Source organism: Rhea pennata, chromosome 2 (assembly GCF_028389875.1).
Source record: "Rhea pennata isolate bPtePen1 chromosome 2, bPtePen1.pri, whole genome shotgun sequence".
NCBI classification, from domain to species: Eukaryota; Metazoa; Chordata; class Aves; order Rheiformes; family Rheidae; genus Rhea; species Rhea pennata.
Window position 1 is genome coordinate 143,036,070 of NC_084664.1, and position 15,745 is coordinate 143,051,814.

At 36.8% G+C, this 15,745-nt stretch overlaps 1 protein-coding gene across 1 annotated transcript in view; it reads right to left on the bottom strand.

Annotated features, from left to right (window-relative positions):
• The window catches only part of SLC26A7 (solute carrier family 26 member 7), a 73,531-nt gene that overhangs the window by 21,860 nt on the left and 35,926 nt on the right, over window positions 1–15,745 (bottom strand). Inside the window, exons 5-10 of the mRNA XM_062568361.1 lie at window positions 10,825–10,977; window positions 8,822–8,904; window positions 7,041–7,188; window positions 5,087–5,200; window positions 1,599–1,676; window positions 226–321 (exon numbers count right to left, since the gene is read on the bottom strand). Of these exons, the coding sequence (XP_062424345.1) occupies window positions 226–321; window positions 1,599–1,676; window positions 5,087–5,200; window positions 7,041–7,188; window positions 8,822–8,904; window positions 10,825–10,977 (672 nt within the window). The remainder of the gene's footprint in view (window positions 1–225; window positions 322–1,598; window positions 1,677–5,086; window positions 5,201–7,040; window positions 7,189–8,821; window positions 8,905–10,824; window positions 10,978–15,745) is intronic.

Consider the following 15,745-nt stretch of genomic DNA (forward strand, 5'->3'; position numbering starts at 1 on the left):
ATCATTGGCAAGAGTTCCATTTATCTTCTTTATATAAAGACAATTAACATTTCAGATACTATTGTTTTGAGACAGAAAATAAGCTGACAGTACACACACACACAAAAAAAAACCAATAATTATGGCTTGTGTTTCTCTCTTCTTGGATCCAGAACTATTACAGTTCATTTAGTAAGTATTTGTTAAAGCTTCTCAGGGAAAGCCTCCTAAGATTGTTTCACTTACCCAATCTATTTTATCCATATTCCAATATTTTTTTAAGTCACGGAACTGCATCAGCATCCCCTTCAAGCCCACAACAATAATGCTTGCTAGAACACACTATGAAGAAATTAAAAAAAAGCCCATTATGGAACTGGTAGAGAAAATAAAGGTTCGTTCTCCAACTCAGTAGTTAATATAATTTAGTAATAGAAAACTGGAGTTAGTTTTTCAAGTATGGGATAGGTACTGGTGTCCTTATAACACAAACATAGGAGTATCAAACCCAAACTTTTCCTTCCGGAAAGATCATGAGAAAAGGACAGAAACTTCAGGAATTCCTGACTGTCTCTACACATCATCAGACCAACAACATTCCACCCTAATCCATGGGACTCCAAAGCACAGCAACCCCAAATTTGTATAGAGTGAAGAATTTTAATTCCCCTTCATTGTCACTTACAAAAGGCCTCTAGAGCAAAGAATCCATGGACTTTAAGGCAAACCTCAGAAAATTTATAGGTTTCTGAATAAGAAAGGAGGAGGAAAGGGACACAGAAATCATCTGGAGCCATGAGGAGTCCAGAACAACGGACTCACAATGCAGAGGCCAGAAAAGCTGAAAAAAACATAATAGGAAAAGAATCAAATACCAAGAAGGCAACATATGGGAAGTGTTTAAAAAAAGGAAAAAAGAATATACCTATAACAAAATAGTCATAACTTAAATATAACCATACACAAATGGAGAGAGGAAAGCAGCATAGTAAGAAAAAAGACATACCTTGCATCCGTCTTCAGGTATCCCTAATTTGTACAATCACATTAAGCTATGTAAGTATCTGCATTTTAAAAGTGCTCTGCCCTTGTATGACATTATTATGCAGTTTCACAAAGTAAATTTAAAATATATTTGAACTAAAATTTCATATGCAAACATGGTACTGTTCTGGATAACTTTGTAGCTGTATTTTGCATCTTTAACTAGCAAAATCCTACATCACATTCATTATTGGAGTAAACTTGAGGATCTTCATTAATTTCTGTGAAGTCTTGTCAATTTTTGTCTGTTTTAAGAAGGGTATATTTGCACAAACATGCCAGAAGTAAGGATAAGATAAATATTTAATTATATACTTATGTGGACCTCTATACATTTAATCAAATATAAAAATATTTTTATATCTATATATACACATTTATATATATAAATAAAATCTCTTTATATTATGCAGTAACCTATACATTGGATGATTTTATGATATGTTCTACCCTTGCTTTTCTCACTGCCATTGAAATGAGAGTTGTTTCAGATAGAGAACCACCTTCCCCTGAAAGAAATTAAGTCTTTAGAAAATGTTTGATGTAACTTTTAACAATGAAGACAAGTACTGTACCATGGGCATCCAATATAGCATTGGTCCGACTGCATAGATTACTACAAGAATTAACGCACAAGAGATAAGGCAAGCCACCTAAAAACAAATAAACAAGAAAAGCACATCATTCAATCTGACTGAAAAATTAAAAATTTTCAGAAGTGCTAATAATCAAATATTACTGACAAAGTCAAGAACAAGATGTTGGAGATTCTGGCTATTAATGTATCTACAGATTACAGATGCGTATAATTTTGATTTTAATCTCTGGTGGTTACTTCCAGCCAACTACAGTGAAAATATTGCAATTGATACCAATATTTGTGTTTGACCTCGATGTCATCACACGGACACAACTACAGCATGATTTATACAATCAGCTATTAAATACTGTATGTTCATGTGCAATAACTCATTTCACGATATTCACAGCACTCACTGTAATTGCATTCTGTAATATATACATTATAGTAGTATAGCCAGTGTTCCACTGGATCGGAGTTCTTTGTCATAGCATTGAACAAAAATTCTGTATGGAGGACTACAAGGTTACCTTTGCACAACGGAAGCTTTTTGTACTTTTACTGGTATCAACACTAAAAGGAAACTATTGTGTTAAGTTAGTAACCATCACTGATTCTCATGGCAGCATCCACGTATTTTATCATAGAAAATGCAGTAGCAAATTATAATTTTATATTAAAAATGATACTTAATGCAGGTAACATGAATCAGAACTAATGCGGTCAAATTTTTCTTCACAGTATTAGATGATATTAATCTGATGAAAAACTACAGTAAAATAGCAGACTCCTACTCAACTCCTACTGATTACAAAGTAGAGCACTTTAGGCCTCATTAAGATACAGTCCAGATTAACAGAAGGTTTTTGATGCTAAGTAGACAGATGCTCACTTATTTTTGTATTGATAAAACGTTTCTTTACTAAAATAATTAGGTTTCATTTTAACAGACAAGTTGTTAAAAACAAAACAGACAAGTTGTTAAAACACTAGAAAAAGCCATGATTTATTTTAAAAAAACATCAAGAAGGACTGTTTACAGAAGGGACACAAAATCTGGTAGAGTCACAAGAAACTTTTCCCTCTCCCCACCTTTCCCTAACGTGAAAAAAAAAAGTGTTGATTCTACTTGAAGGACACTTTTCAGTCCATGATAGTCCCTCACTTCTGTTGTCTCCTAGCAAAAGATAGCAGCAAAGAGTAAATGACTGAATTCAAGTATATTCTTTAGAGAGAAAGGGGCTGCCCAGCGCTTCTGCAAGGCTCTTCACGTTTCCCTTATGACATATCAAATTAAACTGACTTCTGTCTGTTTACTCAAAGCAACTCTCTGGTCTTCTCACCAGAGATGTGATCTCACCAACATTTTTAGTGATATTCTTCTCATCTGTTCATTCTGCCTGAACAGCCTCCAAAGAAGAAGGTTGAGCTGATGTGTTGCTTTCCAAAAAGAAGGTAGAAGAAAACAGGACAGAGACTTTTAGGTGTATTACATAGCAAATTATTCTCATGGTATTAATGCATGAACAAACTCTAATTGATACATGCAGACTCTATTACAGTAAGAAATCATTGGGCAGAACCAAGTGAATATTTGTTATTTTGACCATGTACTTCCTACCCTGGCACCAAACCCTGGTGGCTTTTTCTTCCATTCACGATATCAGCTTCTATCAGGGCCTTTGCTTATGTTCCAGGGCCAAGATGCTTGGATATTCTGGGCAGAGTCTTTCCTGTGATACACTTTGTTGGTCACAGAAGCTGGAAAGTGCCAGAAAACTGAATCTAGTTGCTTTATGTCAGAGATCAGCTCTAGTAGCCCTAGGGCTGCTCAGCAGCTGCACATTCTATCACCAAAGAAGGAAGGCAGAAAAAGGTTCTAATTTACTTATGCTATACCTTAGGAAAAAAAAAAAAAAAAAAAAAAAAAAAAAAAAGAAGAGGGCTATACTGCATCTATAGTCCTAAGCCAAAGAAACTCCCTGTTGGTGACTGATTGCTAGATTTTTGATCCCCTTGTATCCAGCACAGAAAACAATCTGAGCAAGTTTCAAAATCAAAGTTACAAGCACCCATGACTTACATCATTTTGCATCTCCCTTCCCATATGTCTTGGGTTACCTATCTATGCCTCTAGGTTACCCTAAAGCATGATGCAGTATGACTGAAATTCAGACAGAAATGAAATGCACAGGTTATTGTAAAGGATGAGGGCATGGTGTATGACATTGGATCCAACTCAGGCTTGAAATAGCCAATAAAGTGGTAGCTAAATTATTTGAATAAAAATGCGTTTTGAAGATGGTTATTAGATAAGTTATTCATTATTATTGATTGAGTTCAGAGTATTGTGCAAGTCAATTATCAAGTAATTAACATGCAGAGCTTTGAAATAAAGCATTATATCATTTTTTTGTCTTGCAGCATTTCCATGAGAAACAGTTGCAGGTTGTGGTCAAGAAGAATCAGCGCTTGCAAACTCTGCTAAGCCTCATCGGTCACACCGCCCAACCTTCTTCTTAGCAATACTACCTTTACACAAGGCAAGAACAACAGACGTAAAAGAACTATACTGATTTAATAGTGACTTAGCTCCACAGGGCATAATATTTACAGGGTGCGATGGACACAGAGCTGCTGAGGAAGGCTGGAGAAGCAGGAGCGGTGATGCCCGGGGCTGCCAGCCTGTGTCCTGGCTGGGGGGCACAGGTGGGGCCAGTCACATGCCAAAGTTGCAGCCGCAGTTTGTTTCCTCTGCTGGTCACGGGCACGGTTCAGAAACCCCCAAAACTTACACTGTCACAGCGGTCATTTTGCCTGACTGCAGATGCTCAATTCTCTGAGCTGTTGCAATAAGAACTTTTGGGTTTGGTTTCCAAAAGCAGGAAATAGTTAATATCTGTCCTAGAAAAGCTGAATGTCACCTCCGTGGGCACAACACAAACCTACTGACGGGCAGGACGTATAAACCATGCCATGAGGCAGGAGCTGGCAGATTACCTGGCTCTTTTAGGAGGCAGCTCCTAAGGTTATTTTCACTTCATTTTGAAACTGAAATACAAGCACTGATTTTTTTAAAAAGCTTCTGTTTACTATGTACCATTAAATCCGTTAAACACCATTAGAGGGCACTTTGGTACAGTGCTGGCAATTCCACACAAAACTGAAAGGGTTTATGTGTAGTTTCCTGCAGTCTGTGAAAAGACAAAAGAAAACACCTAACCTCCTCACTGCCTCAGACTCTGAAAGTTTATATTGAATTAAATAGATAAAAATGAACCAGTTGGAACCATTTGTTTTTCTAGCAATACACTTGCTGATCAGATGTAGTTCCTTGCAGACTGTTAGAAATGACAGTGAAAAGTCATTCTTCAGGATACAGAAAAAAGGAGGATAGAAGAATACAGTGGATGAACCAGTAAAAGCTCCAGCGAGCAGCATCGGAGCCGTAATTGTCCTACTTACTTCAGTCTACCCCATTACCTGTGTTCTGGCGCCCGTACTATACAAAAGTGCCGTACGTCCCATCGCTGCAGCACTTGGTATGCAAAAGAAAAATGAAGGAATCACGTTGCTGAGGCCATGAGCCAAAAGCTCCTGCAAAGTTGTTAAAAAGAACACACAGTTTTTTTCCCCCATTTTTCTGTCATTTCAATGCTGCTTGCCAGCAAATGAGTTCCCCACATAAATATCAGCAACGATAAAGAATGGCCATATTTCAGGGGGTAAAATGTTACACACATACAGGACAGAAGATCTCCCAATGCAATGTATCATGACTCAGAGCTAACTCGAATGACAAAGCTGCTGAACTAGATATATCAAAAGCTGAAGGAGATACATTATGTTCACAGAATAAATGACATTGCTAGTTTTTGAAGATGAGCTTCAACCAAAACATTTACATCCAGGGTTTGGAGTAGTGGCATCTGGAGTGGGTCCAGATCATTTCTGGCTTTTGACTCTGCAGAGGAAAGGTCAATCACTGATTTTCTTCATTTAGAACATGCTTTAGTGAAAGCGAAGTATAGCAGCAATACTACACTGTATGCTGCCTTTCATTGCAAACACACTTTATTTGCCTCGCGCACCTGCCTGTCAGAGGGCAGAGGCGTATGCCTGGCCCCTGAGCGCAGCACAGCTGTGTGAGCCCGGTGCCACCGTGTTCCTTGTGGCACGGAGCAGCACTCTGCTTGCATCGCTGACTGCCCTGGCTCCAGTCAGTCCCATTGCTGCTGTCTATGTCCGTTGCTCCACTATTCAACACAGATGTACTCATAGATACCGCCACCTCAATAATTAGGCCGAGTTACATATTTTCTAAGGGTGTTGAAAGAACTGCAGGTGTACAAGCTCCACTAAGTGCCCTGGAGCCTACGGCTTATTGTCATAAATTCAGGCTTCTATTACACTCAGACAAAGCATTTTCCCTCTGCTCCCTATGCAACATGGCCCTAGAGCATCAACAGAAATTCAAGGCACAGCTTATTCCTTCTGAAAAACATTTTAGAGACCTGAGCGGACAAGAACATTTTCAACATATTTTCACACGATACCATGACTTCCAAAAGAATTGCACTGATCAGGCAAAACTGAAATGTCTTGACAGGGTGTTCAAACAGGCCTCCAGCTGCAGAGGAGCTCTTCGTTCAACCTTATGTCATCTATCCCAAACCCTTTACCAGAAAGGTGGGGACAGTATTTTAATCACATAGCACGATTACCAGCTAGGACCTTATCTAGAATGAAGTGTTTCTTGCCATAGTTTCTAGTCATATTATTATCTCCACAGATTTTCAGTTGGCTTAAAGTTACCCAACCTCTTTGACCAGCAGGAAGGCAGCATAAGTAAACATCCCACTTTTATTCAAGCTTGCCTATTGCAAAGGGCAGCTTTCCATACAGGAAGACCCCATGGCTGCAAATCTGGCACGCTGTCTGAACCTACCCTGCTTCTTTTATACAAGTAAATCTTTGCTTCAAAGGACACTTCTACTTTGCATAAGCCTTATTTTATAACATCAGATATGTCCTGGGGCTGTAAGTATCTAGTTTATTTTTAGAACTGCTCTGTTCCTTTAATCAGCGGCTAATTTAAAATCTTAGCTGGTTTTAAAAGCTCAGCTGCCAGAGGAAAAGCAGCGTCTCATCTTAGAACACTGGAAAAACATATTAACACCAAACTGGCTGCTAGCTGCGCTGAATGCAGCATTATGAGATTATCCCGAAGGATTTGCTTCTTCAGTAGGAGTCACTCAACCAACTAGGAAGTTCTGCAGAGTCGATTTGGACAAGATTTGATTTTTACTGTAATCACTGAAAGGCCTCATGATGGCATATGGAATTTCCCTTTCCTGTTAGGCATTCATCTATAATACATTTTCAAAACAGTAAAGCAATTTCAAGGCATACTGACAGTAAAGAGAAAGAGCTTTACCTGGTTGTCATCCACAGTGTACTTAAACTTTTTAGCAGAGCCTTGGGCTAGAGCTAGTGATGCTACATAACCAACCAATGCTACTCCAAAAGCTTCAGTGACTACTTCAGGCAAGACATTCATGGGTGGTGCTCTTGGTGATGGTATCCTGTAAAAATAAAGATAGTCCTTTTTGCAAAGCATTGTACACAGCCTCAATATACCTGTGATTTATAAAAATACAAGAGAAACAAACTTTGCATGCACAGCTAATTTTTTAAATACTTATAAAGTAACTTTTGTCAATATTTTTAAAATTAATATAACATTAATAAGATCACAATCTTTTGAGAACGCTAGGGAGAACTTTTACAGAAAGATGAAATGGTCTCAGATTGAGTTTCCCATTTATAAATTCTGATTGAAAAATTACTATGGTACCATTGTAAATTAGCTCTGCTACTAAGAAATAAAATCAGCAACCATTCCCTATTTTTTTTTAATGGGAAATAAAAGTGGTTTTCCTGGATTATTTTTTCTTTCTTATAGTTGGCTTTTTAAATATTAAATTTTAAATGATTTAATATTTTTGTAGGTTATGGATAGTAGCTCACATTTATTTCGTCTCATTTTGGCACATATTACTGAATTGCCTCTGTTGTTAAGAATAGAATCACTCCAAATATTCTCTGTACTTCATGAAAAGGCTTCAGTGTCTCCAGAGCTCACACCACCTAATAGCAGAACAGTACTCCTAAAGTTTCTGACACTCTCTGCTGACAATGCAATTAGATATTCCAGGTAAGTGCCTAAAAATACCTAGGAAGGATCCACATTCATGCTTATATTTTTCAACACTACAGAATATTAGCATGCCAGGTTAGATAGAAAATAAGTTTCTGACTAAAGCTGTGCCAATAGAATCTAACAACGTAAAATACATATCAAAAATATGTAACCTTGTTTTAAATTCAGGTCTACCTAGCATGCAATTTGCTCTAAATAGCTCAAATTGTTTTTCTTTCTCAGCAACTTTCCTTACGTAATTTCTATTTATGCAAGATTCCACACATGCAATCTTTCTGTCATGGACTGCTTAGAATATATTTGGTAAAATTTAGGAAAACTCTACAATTTTCAACAGGGAGATTACACAACAGCTTTACTATCCTGTTTGCCTTATTAATCTTAGAGTTTGAATATTTTCCCCAATATCTAATCTTTCTTTCCAGCTAATTATACTGAATAATTTTTGTCCTTCTCTTCAAGGTCATATAATAATTTTATACATATACGAAGATCAACAACATACCTCCAGTCAGATTTTTCTTCCAGATTAAAAATATTTAATTCATTCATTTTTGCTCAGAAACTAAATTTTCTAAAACTAGTGTATAAGTGAATGGAGAATAAAGTGTAGCAATCTCCAGGCCTTATGTGATTTTAAGTCCTTCCTTCTATACAACCCAAGGCAACCCACAGAAACAGTAGAGAGTGTTCTGCCCTCCTGTTATACCTCCACCAGCTTCATCAAGCATTCAGTACCCAGTTTATTTCATAAAGTAGTGAAATTACCATGAAAGTGTACAAGAAAGTCTGCATTTTATAATGATTTCTATATAGCTACATCTTTCTAATGTGAGACTGAACTGTGAGAGACTATTTGAAGAGACTGCAATGAACATGGTAGATTTTTGCTATTTCTTATTTCAGAAAACTATTTTGACATCTTCATAGGCTGTTCCCAGATGTATACATATCAAATCCACAACACAAATCCACAAGCTAATAAAAAACATTACCCTTCAGGAATATGTCCCACAACTTCTAGCCCATAGACGTATTCCATATCAGCATAGTAGCAGGCAACGGAGGTAGTGATTATCTATGTGATTCAATTCAGAAAAGATGTTAAGTGTCTATCACTTTTAGGTTCTCATACGATCCCTATTACTGCAATACCCAAAAGTGCTTATGCATTTATCCTTACATCAATCCAGTAAGGTAGGGAAGTACTTTTACAAAAATTTTTGCAAATATAAATGTGAGGCAAAAGAAGCTAAGATCTGGATGCAAAAATGCCTTTAGAAAGGAAGAGTGAAGAAGGACTACAGTGTAATTTAGACGCTCTATCTTTATAAAAGCAATCTACAAAGGTCTCTGAAAAGACATGAAAATCTTGCCAATCAGCATTTAAAATGCCCCCACATAGCACATGCCTCAGGTTATTGCGATTTTATAGTCACGCAAACAACATAAAGGAATTCATGATTTAGATGCTCCTGAGCGGTCTGACTCAGCTGATGCTCTCTGAGCATGCCTAATCCAGATTGGCAGATTAACCTGGGCACAAAACACAGCAGAGGGATATGTACCCGCCTCTCATATTTGTGTTCCAGTGGGCAGAAATCTTGCTGAGGAAGTGGAAAGTTTGGCCCTGAGGATGTTCAAACTCACTTTTCGTGAGATGAATATGCAAATTCCAGATGGACTCTCACAGGTTCTAGTCCATGATCCCATATTTGCTTGCAACTTTTATCCAATTTAATAGGCAATACAAAAAAAAGATCTTAGAGCAGGGACCAGAACCACACTACCTCCTTTTCCAGCATGTTGTTCAAGAAAAAGTCTTCAACACAAGAGTAATTGCGATGATATGCTCTGAAAAGCACCTGCCCTTCAAATCTGTTTTCAGTTAGAGATCTTCAGAAAAAGAGAAAATTTTTGCCCTGATGCCGGTAATTTGACCAGAGTTTAATCCTTAACAGTAGGGATTTACAGTGCTAGAACTAATTTCAGTTTAGCCTATGCCAAGTGAAAGGAAACCGGTAAGTAAAATTGCAGAAAACTGTAGCTTAGGTATTTTGTTGCAGATAAATAACAAGCCATATATCCTGCGTAAGACCTTACTGGAGTTTATATATGATAGTTACTTTTCATTTTCTGTTTCAAATTTCTTACACTTTAACCTTTTAGGTTTCACGTTCTTGCAATTATGTAAGAAACAGTAAACATATGAAAAATATTTTACAAATTGGGAACGCATGTCATTTCTTTCTTAATTATTTAGCCAAAGCGTTTCCTGTTCTCGTATTTAACATACAGCCATGAATAAGGGAGGTGATCCTGCCCCTCTACTCAGCCCTGGGGAGGCCTCATGTCGAGTGCCGCGTCCAGTTCTCATCTCCCCAGTACGAGAGAGACATGGAGCTACTGGATGGAGTCCAGCATAGGGCTACAAAGATGATCAGAGGGCTGGAGCACCTGCCCCATGAGGAACGGCTGCAAGAGCTGGGCCTCTTCAGCCTGGGGAAGAGAAGACTGAGGGGGGATCTGATCAATGTGTACAAGTACCTGAAGGGAGGGTGTCAAGCGGATGGGGACAAACTCTTTTCAGTTGTCCCATGTGACAGGACAAGAGGCAATGGGCAGAAACTGAAGCACAGGAAGTTCTGCCTGACCATGAGGGGGAATTTCTTCCCTGTGAGAGTGACGGAGCCCTGGCACAGGTTGCCCAGAGAGGTTGTGGAGTCTCCTTCTCTGGAGATCTTCAAGGCCCACCTGGATGCAACCCTGTCTAATATGCTCTAGGTGACCCTGCTGAGCAGGGGGGTTGGACTAGATGATCTCCAGAGGTCCCTTCCAACCCTACCGATTCTATGATTCTATGAATATTAGCTATCCACTCAATAAATGGCAGGTGTGGCTGTGGGTAACTATAGACAACACAGTAAACTTCAGTAGATTAGTTGAACTACTAAAAACCTTGTAAAGCAAAAAGTGTGATATTTGATTTCATACTTACCAAAACTAGATCGATGGGAAGAACAACTTTAATGTTTCTTTTAAATTTCTCGTTCAATTCTTTAACAAGAACGAGCACCACAATGCTCAGCAGGGACAGAAGCAAAGCCTCTAGTTGAACCGATCTGATATTTTCAAATACGTAGGCATAAATCTATGGTGATTGAAATGAAAAACAAACGACAATCACAGATCACAAAGTACATCACTCAGTGTTATGACACATTCCAAAACATATCAGACATATTGAATTATCCTTGAGGTTGAATCAATACTCAGGAGCTGATTATTGGCGCTCATGTAACGTTTTACAGGCAAGAAAACCATCAGTTTTCTATAGCTAAAATGCTACAGACTTTTGAAAAACTCTCAAAATGCAGTGAATATTGGTATATAAAGAATACTATAAGTTTCTATAGGTAGAAGCAAGGAGGAAAATTGCAGTAAATCCAACATTTATCTTTTTTTTCTCAGTTTCATTAAATTCAGTGAGATGAGTAAGTGTTGCACAAAAGATGTTGAGAGAGGTTTACATGCACAAAAATTTATTTATGCCAGTGCCTGTAGCTCATGACATACATTGACTCTAACAGTAAAAGTTACTTCGGGAGAAACATAAAAGATACATAAAGGGTGGGGGAAAGAGAAAAAAAAGAGAGAGAGAGAGAGAGAGAAAACAGAAAGACACCGCAGTAGTTAGTTGGGAAGAGAAGTGACGAGTATCTCCCCAGATGAACATCCTCTTGAGGGTCAGCACAGCTGGGAGTCCACGCAAATACTTTTCTCCAGTAACTGTATGGCTTCATCAGGACCCTCTCAATCTCCAGCCAACACGTTGCTCCTGCTCATTATGCTAATAGTGCTCAGCCCGAGTGGTAAAAACAGGGTCGGGGGTGGGGGGGAAGGATGATTCACACACCAGTGGTAACTGCTTGCCCAGGGAAATCCCTTCATAACCAGGTGTGGGAATCTGCGGGCATGCAGCTGTGAGGGCCACAAGGTTAAAAGTACCACAGCAACTGCTGGGAGGTGGGATAAGGGTTGCAGAGCTGCAGGTGGGAAGGCAGACTGTGGTGCTGAGAGAGTCCAAGGAGAGGCGAAAAAGGGGAGTCGCGGATGGGAGGCCCTTAGCATTACCAAGGCTAAGGCACTGTGCAACAGGACCTAAACCATGGCCAGAACAGTGCAGTTGGACCCAAGCTGAAGAAAGGAACTTAGGGCTGAATATAAGGATCTTATGGAATAAGAACAGAAATATAGAATAGGAATAGAAAGACTTATGATGATGAATAAAAGGGAACTGCGATGATTAATAAAATATTCTAAGCATATAGGTAGATTGAGAAGAATATTTTTCCTTTACTCCAGTATGGATCACTGAATTATCAACAGAGTTCTTCACCACTTCATTGCACAGTTCAAAGATCACTGATCTTCTGCACGCTTGGAACTGCATCTTTATTGCACAGGGAAAACTGCAATTTTAGTTCTTTTTTGAATCTGAGGATCCAGAAAAAATTGCATAAATCAGTATGAGAACAGAGTAAATGAAAATAATGAAAAGATTTGCAAGTTCACTGGCATGTTTAGGAGAGCTAAAGAAAGTTAGAAGCAAATTTGTCCAGAAAAATAGAGAAAAAAATTGTATATCTATCACAAGATCCTTTCATGCCTCATGAGTAATAGAAATGATTTACTGCCCAGAGGAACAAAGAGACATAAACTTGGACATCACACTTATCCTCACTAAGCTGCAAGGGAAAAAAAACAAGCTAGGCTCAGTCACTTGAATTCTGGTTAAGATTTTCAGAACTATTGCGTAGGCTGAAATGTAAACTGTATAGAGAAAAAAATTAAAATCTTGACTATTTACACTACCCTGCAAATAGCTTTTCACTACCACATTAATAATAATAAAATCAAGCAACTGAGGTCTGTGTTTTCTGTAGTAAAAACCAGAATCACTACAATACACAAGAAGTGAAGTTTCTAGTTTTATCAAAATAGAGATTAATAATTTTCTACATCAGAGAATCTATATTCAGATAAATTTATAACAGTAACCAGATTTGACAGTTTGGAGCTTAAATATGATTATTTATGCTAGGCAGGAGAAAGTACTAGAAAAATTATCTTAGGAAACAATCCTGTACTACCAGAAGGTTGGTCAATATGACGATAAATATTTTTTCCACTGCTTTGATTCTGTCATTCCTTGAAGACACAATGTTCATTTGGCAGAATGAGTGAATAACAAAGTACTTCATGATTTTCCTCCCTCAACCTTTCTAAGACTATTTTCATACTCCATTAGGAAAAAAAAACCAATAAAATTCTATAAAAACAGTTGCAGAAAAAAATAAGAAATACAATTTTCCTCATAAAGAGGGAGGAAATAAAGAGAATCTAGTTATTTGAAAATTAGTTTTTAAACTTTAGATTAAGGATATATAGCATATATCAGCACAAATGCTTCTTGGAACCTATAAAACCATTTTAAAATCAACTCCAAAATTATTATCTGATCTTTGTAAATAAAATGATCCATATATGTCATAAATCTAAAGAATACTAACCAAACCACAGTTTTTAACCCCATATTAGCCCTCTGTAATCACACAATGTGGATTATATCCTGGCTGGCTTGGGACCATTCTCTATATCCATAATTTTCCAAGAATATTTTTGAGAGAGCACTGGGCTTGTCTTAGTACCAAGTAGAAGTTGTGATTAATTAGAACAAAAGCAGGCAATCTGGAAAGCTATAGTGCAAACTGCCCACAAACTCACCAATGACTAAGCTAGATCTAAGATAAAATGGTAAGAAAAGAGAAGAAATCAACTGATTCCTAACCATGAAAATCAGAGAGCTATCAACTTTTTTGAAACAAGTAGTGTCCATTGAAGTGTCGGCATTAGCTATTCATGTCTGTAGTATTGAATTCAATTTTTACTAGACAAATTAAGACTTAAGCTTGGGAGAATCAGTCTAATATTAATGAAGGATTACTAAGAAACATGTATAAATTTTAGAAATTCTTTCTTTCTTTACAAATTGAATAAAAAGAAGCAACTATTTTTTCCATTTAATTTTTATAATATATAGCCAAGTCTTCTAGACTTTTATGGTAGCTCTATCAGAGCTTGTAGCAAACCTTCTTATAAAAACAAGTTATTTTTTTCTTTGGTGTTTTTGTTCAAATTATACTCTATAATATGCACTCTACATCACACAGTAAGTGAAAAAGAACAGGTTTACTAACATTACATAGCTCACACAAGTTTAGCAGCACTAACATCCCTATCCCCAAAGGACCACATTTCTAAAGAAGATATTGGAAATATTAGTGTTTGTTGTGCACTGAAACAAACCTGGCAGTAATATATAAATATTAAATAATTGACAACATTAGACTAAATAGCTTCCACTGACTACTCTACTCCCAGATAGCCATTCTCTAAAAACCTAAAAACACCCACTTCATAATATGACTGTCAAAGCTAAATGTGCAGTTAATAAATACTGTAAATATCTGTATATTTACAGTTCATATGTTATACTAACCATTCAGTTACTGTGGTCATCAAAAATGAAAATGTAAATACTAAATATAAGCCCTTCAACCTCAGGCTTGTAATAGCCCTGATCCAGAATATTTGAATGGGTATTTCTTAAATGAATATTCATGACTGTTTTCTTCACAAATATCATTATGAATTCAATATTTTACATATTCATCTTTTGAGGATGCACATATGGTAATAATTTACAAATTCTGTAGCAGAGTTTAGGTTGATATTGCAGTGTACAAAGTAGTTTTTCATGTCATTACATAATTATCAAAACTAAAAGATACAATAAAAAAGGTAGATATACTAGTTGAGCTGGTTGTTTCTTGCTTTTTTATATTTTATTGCTAGCTTTGTATAAAGGTTTTTCATGAAAATAATGTAGCAATATTTGAGGAATCAGCAAACATTTCAGTGATCTTGATGTAAATTTGCAAATATATATATCTAACTTTGCATATATATATAAACAGATGCTGAATGTCACTGAAGTTTTACTATTCTCTTGGGAAATTACTTGCCTTGAGTCCCACTATATTTTCACATACTTTCAATGCACACTGTAGTGGTTTATATTCTAGAAAGAACATCTACCTGATCCATTAATGAAATCCTGAGTTCTTTTTTAAAATGTATACATGAAAACCCAAAGATTTGTTCCAAAAATAAGTATGAATGTTGAAGCAAACAGAAGAAATAAAAGCAACAAATTAATTAAAACAACTGGATGCAAAGAATACAATTTAAGAGTATTCCTTAAATAACCTTATTACATTTTGAAAAGTGTTTCCTAGTAATTGAAGACTGTCCAGCAAATATAACATGCTGTGCAAAAAAAAGCACAGGCCACTACTATGAATTGTATAGGGAGCAAACTAAAAAAAGGAAGGGATGATGGTGGGAACATGAAGATTTTTTTCAGCTGACTTGCAACACAGCCACGAAGATTTTGCAACAAATTTGCAGCACAATCACAAAGAACCCCTTCTTCTGCAATACAGGTTTGCTAAGTCGCAGAGATTCATTCTGTAATACTGGATTTTCTTCAGAAATTTGTGGAAGGATAAATATGTCTAAACATAGATAAATGGCAAATGTATGTTTTTCTGTTTTCAGATATTAGTAAATCATGATGACAGCTTTTCTCTAAGCTATCTCTTGTAAAAATTAGACTTTGTATGTATTCTTCCCTATTTCTCTTCTTCACCTTTGAAATATATCCTTCTGCCTGCCGTGATGTTCCTTTTTGTAAAATCTCAACTGAAGCTGCAATGTGCAGCTCAGTTGCAGTATTACAAACTGCATATAGAGAAAATTAAATTTAATAAATTACAAAAACTATGTTTAAACAG